The 8,651-nt window shown below is 37.8% G+C and overlaps 1 protein-coding gene across 1 annotated transcript in view; it reads right to left on the bottom strand.

Moving 5' to 3' along the window:
• Positions 1-8,651, bottom strand: part of RP1 (RP1 axonemal microtubule associated) — a 221,968-nt gene that overhangs the window by 21,510 nt on the left and 191,807 nt on the right. Inside the window, 1 exon segment of the mRNA XM_048072444.2 lies at positions 895-1,099. Coding sequence (XP_047928401.2) covers positions 895-1,099 — 205 coding nt within the window.

Raw genomic sequence — 8,651 nt, 5'->3', positions numbered from 1 at the left:
AGTCTTCTTTCAACCACTTTCAACCAAGCTTAGATGTTCCATTTATTGTATATATATATATATATAAAAAAAAAAAAACAGAAAAAAAATAAAAAATTCTTCTACCAAATCAATGCATTCTTGGAGAAATAATCAAAAGCTTTTTTTTTTTCTTTTTCCCTTCTATTTTCTTTGCGTGTGTGCGTGTAAAACCATATTGTATAACCTTATATACACTAAATATACATTACATACACACAGTGGTGCCCAGTGCCAGGACAAGAGGCAATGGGCATAAACAGATACTCAGGAGGCTCCCTCTGAATGTCGGGAATCATTTCTGTGCTATGCAGGTGATGGAGCACTGACACAGGTTGTCCAGAGAGGCTGTGGAGTCTCCTCCTTGGAGATCTTCAACACCCATCTGAACAGCCTGCTCTAGGTGTCCCCACTTGGCATCAGCCAAACGTATGCCCAGTTTCGGGGAAAAACTACCCTAACATTGTGGCATAAATCATGTTAAACAGTCTGCTTGAATACAATGGTGACATATCCTCCACTGCTTAAACACAGTTTGCCCTACTATCTACCCCACTTTTCCTATGCCTATCAAATGGCAAGCAGAAGCATTTGAAGCTTTAAAAAGTGTTTGCAAGTTTCAAAGTAGAAGTAAAACTTGCCAATGCAGCCATTGCCACCACTGCAAATCTAGATTAACAAAACACAAATTATTCTCTTGCAAATAGAGGTTATTAAATAGTACTAAAAAACAACAGTGTTCAGACACATTCATTCCCTATATAATGACATGCTCTATTGAAATGTTTTATACCATAACTTGTTTATAGAAGCAAATCACATTCTTCAGTTTGGAATGAATTTCTTACCAAATGATAGTTTCAAGACAATACTGACCTGTGGCATTCAGAGTTACTGAGTTACATTTTCCATCACGTCTGTCTTTAAGCCATGTTTGAGCCATAAACAATGTTTCTTTCCCAGCAGCTGCTGACTCTTTCACAGTAATCTTCTCTAGAAGCCAGTCAGAGCCTTTGCCTTTCTCGACCACCATCCTTTGCAGAGTCCCGATATCTACTGCTTCCACTTGAAAAATATCTACCTGGAAAATTCAGTATCAAAAAGACATGAATAGAGAAACAGAATGATCAAACTAAGTTAACACTGTACTTTGAAATATGAAAGTGAGAGGAAAATTAGGATTTATTTTTTTTCAGTAATTCAAAAAATACCAACAGAACCAGAGATGACAAGTTTAAAGATGCAAAGCTCCTGCATTAAGCAGGACTCCCTCAGTGATTCTGTAATCTACTGCTAAAACACTTCCACCTCCCTACATAGACCAATCCACTGCTCATGCTCACTTCTTGAGAGATTTTCCTTACCAAATTTCACATTTAAAGATGTGGAACACCATTTTAAACATTTCTTACTTTCAATAAGATAGACTAGCCATGTCTCCCTTCTGAGGGATGAAATGCATGGAATAAGAATGGCAGAAATAACGTTTTATTCTCTTAGGAAAGAATGACAAACTTGATCCCAGATTTGAATTAATATAGGATTAGTTATAATAATAATTGAATTTAATGAGAATATTAGAAAAAGGTTATTAGCTTGTGGTGGTTTTACTCAGGTGGGCGGCTGAGCTCCACCACAACCGCTCTCTCACTCCCCTTCCTCCAAGAGGAACGGGGAGAAAATACGATGAAAAGGGCTCAAGGGTTGAGATAAGGACGAGGAGATCGCACAGTAATTATTGTGACGGGCAAAACAGACTCAGCATAGGGAGATAGTAAGATTTATTGCTTATTACTAACAAGCTAGAAAAGCGAGAAACAAAGGAAAGAAACCAAAAGCACCTTCCTCCCCAACCACCCTCTTCCACCTCCTCCCCCCGAGCGGCGCAGGGGTACGGGGGAATGGGGGTTATGGTCAGTCTATAGCGCTTCTTCGCCGCCGTTCCTTCTCGGTCACTCTTGTCTCCTGTGCTGTGGGGTCCCTCCCACAGGATGTAGTCCTTGCTGAACTGATGCGGCTTGGGCTTCCCACAGGCAGCAGCTCTTCAAGAACTGCTCCAGATATGGGTCCGTACCACGGGGTCCATCCCTCAGGAGCAAACTGCTCCAACCTGGATCCCCCATGGGCAGCAACTCCTGACAGGTCACCTGCTCCTGCATGGTCTCCTCTCCACGGGCTACAGGTCCAGCCCGGAATCTGCTCTGGCAGGGGTGTTCCACAGGCCACAGTCTCCATCAGTGCAGGTCCACCTGCTCCACTGTGGTCTCCTCCACGGGCTGCAGCATGGAACCCTGCTCCACCGTGGTACTCCATGGGCTGCAGGGGGACAGCCTGCTTCACCATGGTCCTCACCACAGGCCACAGGGGACTTCTGCTGTGATGCCTGGAGCACCTCTCTCCCTCCTTCTTCACTGACCTTGGTGCCTGCAAGGCTGTTCCTCACTCCTCTCACTCTCCCAGCTGCTGTGTGGTGCAGCTTTTTTTTTTTTTTTTCCTTGTCTTAAATATGCTCTCACAGAGGTGCAAAACAACATCACTTATTGGCTCAGCTCTGGTCAGCAGTGGGGCCCTTACCAAACATGGGGCAGCTTCTAGATCCTTCTCACTGAAGCCACCCCTATGGCCCCCTGCTACCAAAATCTTGCCACATAAACCCACTACAAAGCTTAAATTAGTTCTAATATTCCTTATATGTCAGAAAGTCCACAAATTTTTATTTTTTTTTAATGTTGATAACACTCGTGAAGGATCCCTAAAGAAAATGTTGAGATGTCAGATATTAAATATTGCCACAAATGTGATTTTGGCTGATTGTGTCTCACACCTACTTTCTCAGCTGGAAAGAAGAGATTAATTTCTTGGCATAGAGATCTTCCAAATGCTTTGCTTTATAGAGTTATGAATTATCATCTCATTTCTATTAAGGTTCACAACTGGTAAAAACTAGTGTTATTTGTGATGGAATATGCTACATGATTTAGTTATAAATATGTTTTTGAGGAGATTGAATCACAATAATGATAACTGAATCCTATGAAGTCTTTGTCTAATTCACCCTGAAATGCTTGTCCAGACCAACACGGTAACAATCTTTATTCAAAGGATTATACAGAGACTAAACAGAGAAAAACTGACCTCTTGCACCATCAGCAAGAAGTTCCAGGTGAAAAACTGATGAAAGATTTGTATCACCAAGGGCAGCCTGACCAGCTTGCAACATAATCACAGCATCACAGAATGGTTGAGTTTGGAAGTGACCTCTGGAGACCATATGGTCCGACCCCCTGCTCAAGCAAGGACACATAAAGCAGTTTGCACAAGGACCATGTCCAGACAGCTTTTGAAAACCTCCATGAGGGAGATTTCACAACCTCTCTGAGCAACCTGTGTCAGTATTCAGTCACCCTCACAATAAATGTTTCCTGATGTTTAAATGGAACATCTTGCGTCCCAGTTTGTGCCCATCACTTCTTGTTCTGGCACTGAGCACCACTGAGAATAACCTGCCTCCACCTTCTTTGCACTCTCCCTCCAGGTATCTATAGACACTAACAAGGTTCCCCCTGAGACTTCTCTTACCCAGGCTGAACAGTCACAGCTCTCTCAGCCTCTCCAAACAGGAGAGTCTCTTCATCATCATGGTGGCCCTACATTGTACTCTTTCCAGTATGTCCATGTCTCTCTCGTACTGAGAGGCTCAGAACTGTACCCAGTACTCCAGGTGCAGCCTCACCAACCCTGAGTAGACAGTAAGGATCATCAGTCTTGACCTGCTGGTGATACTTTGCCTAATACTGCCAAGAATGAGACCCTCAGTGAGTCAAAATATTGAGTTAGAAATTGCAGATAATACATAAAGGCACCCATAAAAATATATACATATATATATATGCATATATATATATACAAACCACAGAAAAATTGTAAACTTTTTTTCTTCAGATACATTCTTGTTGGGAAATCTTTAACTTTTTTCCTCATTTTTCATTAATATATACATGTAAACATGTATGTTTGGGAACAATGTTTTTAATAGCTTCCTAAAATTAATTGCTAACCTGATGTTGAATTACTCAGTGGTTTCTTCTAGACTGAAAAACTGTGTTATTCAAAAGCTGCTATGGTGCATCATCTAACCATCAGTTTTTACTAAGTCACCTTTGTGTTATCATCTGAAAGAGGAAAATGAGAACAGCAAGATGACAATGATTTTAAGGGAAAAGTGTTAAACAGGCACTTGAATTGCTGTACTTCCTTATGATGACTCAAGGTTATCAGCTGCTCAGGGAATTTAGACTGGCAAAAGTGTAAGATGGAAATGAAGGTTTTCAGGATAATGATGCACTTCAGCAGCAGAGCAAATACATTGGAAGGGATGAAATTTTAGATAGAATGTGAGAATAAGGAAAGAGGCTACTCTACATTTTCCATAGTTAAGTCAAAAAAAAAAAGAAAAAAAAAGCAGCATTTAGTGTCAGCACCACAATTACATATTGTTACCTACTGGATTTATTTGATGACTGAATGCCACTAATCTGAATTCTTAATTTACCTTAATTGTGATATGAGTTTGAGTTTTATTCCATCTTTAACTGTATTGGTAAAGATACAGTATTATGCTTGAACAAGCATATTCAGTAAGTGCAGGCTTGCTACGTTTACAAAATAAACTGTATTAAAAGTACACGGAGATGGAACATCACAGGATCACAGGATCACAGAAGGATTGAGGTTGGAAGGGACCTCTGGAGGTCATGAAGTCCAAGCCCCCTACCAAGCAGGGTTACCTAAAGCATGTTGCACAGGATTACATCCAGACAGATTTTGGTTATCTCCAGAGAAGACTCCATAGCCTCTCTGGGCAACCTGCTCCAGTGCTCTGTCACCCTCACAGTAAAGTGTTTTCTCATACTCTGCTGGAACTTCTTGTGTTTCAGTTTGCGCCCAACATGGGTGAAAAACATGGGTGAAAACCACAGATAAACTCAAGAAAGAAGAATACAGACCTGTCTCTGTTAGTAAAGAAACATTTTAAGTCTCCAAAACGTGAAAATTTATCTTAAAAATACTTCTCTCTTCTTGCAAATGGTGATCTTATATTAATACAAAGTACATGAATTATTTTATTGGAAACATGAAGAAGTTTCTGTCAGATTAGAATACTTGTTAAAATAGAATACTTTTTAAGAGAAAAGAGTTCTCTACAAGATGACTAATTTAGTGACACTACCATCTCCAAAAAATCTGTTGTCAGTGATCCACTTTTGGAAAGGAGAGAGACTTAGGAATAAAGAAACATACAGAGAATATTCTGCAAACTACTAGACTTGTGCTATCTCCAGCAGTAGGCTAGTTGAGTTTGACTTGCACTATGCTTGACTGTTAGTAAACTTCATTACACTAGAAATTTCTTCACACAGTAATGGCTAAAATATTTGTACACCGATATCTCTAGTGTGCATCTGAAAGCATTTAATAACTCAGGTGCAGCACATACTTTGGGTTATTCATAACCTAATCCAGCCACAGGTAACACAAATTTTATATTGGCAATGTATGAAAGATATATTTTGGCTGAATAACCATCTGTGAAAACTCAACGTTCAATTTGCAATAGACATTCTACCTCAGCATTTGCCAATGTTTAATCTAAAAGTGCCTATTTTGAAGCATGAAAAATCTCAGAAATCCATGGTAAAATCTGCAGAAAATTCACCCCTATAATGAATTATAAGCTGAAAAACTATTAACTAGATTGGGAATTGTGACAGTTGGGGTAAACGCACCTCACAGACAAGATTACTTTTTCTCTTGATGTGTTGTCAAGAGTCAAAAAAAAAAAAAAAGTGAATTGAAAAAAGCAGTAACTATAACTGTTAGTTAGATGAACAATTTGCTAGAGATGATTTATTTGCCAAACTTAATCCACTTTTTGTAAGCTGTCTGCAAAATGACAGGTTATGACATAAATACATATATTTCATTACAATTTTAACAAATTCAATCATTATTAATAATTTAGCTAATATTTTTGTGGCTTCATTTCAGAACATGGAATACTCATAAATAATAAGAAATATATGAGTTGTTGACAGGTCTTATATTTCACACAATACTTTTTCTCTTATCTGATTTACAGATGGGGACCTTTTAAGTCACTGAAAGGTTAATTCTTTTGCAAAAAGGGAAAGAAAAGAAAGAACATGGAAGACAGGGAAACCTATAGAATATTAAAAAAAAATTAATTTTACCCTTGAGAAAAATGTTAATTTTTTTATAGTTACTGCTAGCAAATTGTATTTGAATGGGAAAAAAAAAAAGTTAAATGTTGATAATAATATTTTCTTATTCATAAGAGCTTATATGTAATTTTCTCAGAATAGTCTTGAAACTATTTGTGTGTACGTACAGTCCACTAAATTTTCTTAATACGCACTGCCTGGAAAAAGAAAGATATTCTCCAAGAAGAAGCAGCTGAGACTGGCAATGTAAGAGCCTGCATCATATATCTTTGTGATCCAGAAAAACTCCTCTCACAAAACCAGAATTGACACATTTTGTATTTTTTAGATAAGACAAAAAAAAATTGATAAAATCCTTAAAAACAATCATGCGAGCAACGTTTTTGAACTAATTGGAATTTATTTTCATTAACTCATATTCAGATTTTCTTTAAATGTTTCTTTTTATCCCTGGACCCATGTTCTGAGCATTTAATTTCAATCTATGACCCCGTTTGGCTTTATTCAGTGACCTTCAATGTCAATGCTGGCAACATATCAGTAGCAGTTGCAATAGCTCTTGTAACAGAAGAAGCACTTGAACAGTCACTATGCAATATTTACCTTTAAAAATGCCAATCATTTTATAGGCTCAGTATTGAGAGCTGGTGGTTGGTTAATGACGATATTCCCAGCAGAACTGAAAATGGCAAGTCAAGACACACCATATGCTTAATTTCATCAACCTGTATGCACAAGTGATTTCCCATACTGCTAATGTTACTATCATTTTAATAGGCTTTTATTGGAAAAGGAGATAGTGTCTAGATAAAGGACCTTTTCTATTAAGCTTAGCAAACCTATTGATTTGCTGCCTGATTATTTTGGTCTCACTTGTTAATCTGGAGAAACTCTACAGAAGTCAAACGAGTTTTAGCACTGGAAGGCAAGATAAAAGCCCTTGTAACACTGAGCCAGAATCAGGAAGTGTCTGAACATTCCTGTAGAGGAGACAAATGAGAAAAATAACTTGTGCTGATACATCACTTTTCAGATTCTGGTCACATCTTATCTTCCAGTTGTGCTGAACTGAACTTCACCGTCCTGTCCCAATTGCTTGTACATCACTGCTTTCTCTTAAACAGAGATTATCACCTTTTTAGCTGTGCATCTACAACGACAAAACCAGCTTGTGTCAAGCCAAATTTTATCAAGATAGACCTAGTGGAAAAGCCCAAACTATTAGTAACATTAATTGCTTAAACTAAAAAATGTTTGAATGTATGTCACTTTGCCAGCAGACTCAAGGGGTAGAAACACTGGGTGGTAAGCAGTAGCAATGGCAAGCACTAGTAGCAGTAATATCTTCACCCAGCTCAGTGGAAGGACGAACAATACCTCTGACTGTGCCCTTAGCATCTTCAAATCTGTGCTCTGTACAAAAGTTTCCTTAAACTTTCTTTAAAAATAGGGGATTCCACATATCTGAAAAATCCAAACCTCTGACATTTTTGCAAGCATTTTTTTTCCTTTATGTTAAATTCTCATCCAGAAATTCTTTAAAAACTTTATATGAAAAAAAATGCCCAAATTACAATGAATGCATAATTTGAGTTTTCTGACACCTTACAATTATCATGGTTCATCCATTTTCAACAGGATTAGCTGAGAGTAAATGAAAGAATAGGGGCAGTAAATATAAATAATTAAATAAAATTAATACCTGCCCTAGAACTGACCTTATGTTAAGTTGCTTAGCATAACTAGAGTAGAATCTTTTTGAAACAGATTTTTTATGCATAGAACAGTAATAGGAATAAGAAAGAATAGTGGTACATTATAATAATCAGCAGCTATAACAATTCAACTAGGTTGTAAAAGGCATTGCAATCAGGCTTCAAGTATAGTACACTTAATAAAATGCAGAATGACTGCTACAGAAAATGGTATCATCAGCCACATCTAAATCTGTAAACACACATCATATTACACCAAAGAAATTAAAATAAAATAAAAATACACACAGACATGAAAAAGATCACTTTGAACAAAGTCAAACTCATATGGATCTGATGCAGCCTGATTGTTAGACTGATTTAATAACAGTCCAGGTTTGAGATACGGTTTGACAGGTAAAGAGAACAGAAATGATATAATTTTCCTCAATTTTAAAAACCCATTTGATTGTGTAATGTTTTGGTTAAGACACCACAATCCAACATTCTATTGACTCTCATGTGGGCTAAAGCTGGCTGATAATAGGACTATAAAGCGTCTAACTGGTACATCTCCAAGTGCGGCTGTAAATGGGGAATATTTTCAAGCAGATGTGTAGTAGTGAGGCAAGTTCATAACCTGTGCACTTTACTGTTTTCATGAGCTAGTCGGAGGTAAAGAAGATTTTAGAGATGA

This window comes from Anser cygnoides, chromosome 2 (genome assembly GCF_040182565.1).
Source record: "Anser cygnoides isolate HZ-2024a breed goose chromosome 2, Taihu_goose_T2T_genome, whole genome shotgun sequence".
Classification (NCBI taxonomy): Eukaryota; Metazoa; Chordata; class Aves; order Anseriformes; family Anatidae; genus Anser; species Anser cygnoides.
The sequence above is the reverse complement of the archived record's forward strand: the minus strand, read 5'-3'. Positions and strand labels throughout refer to the sequence as shown.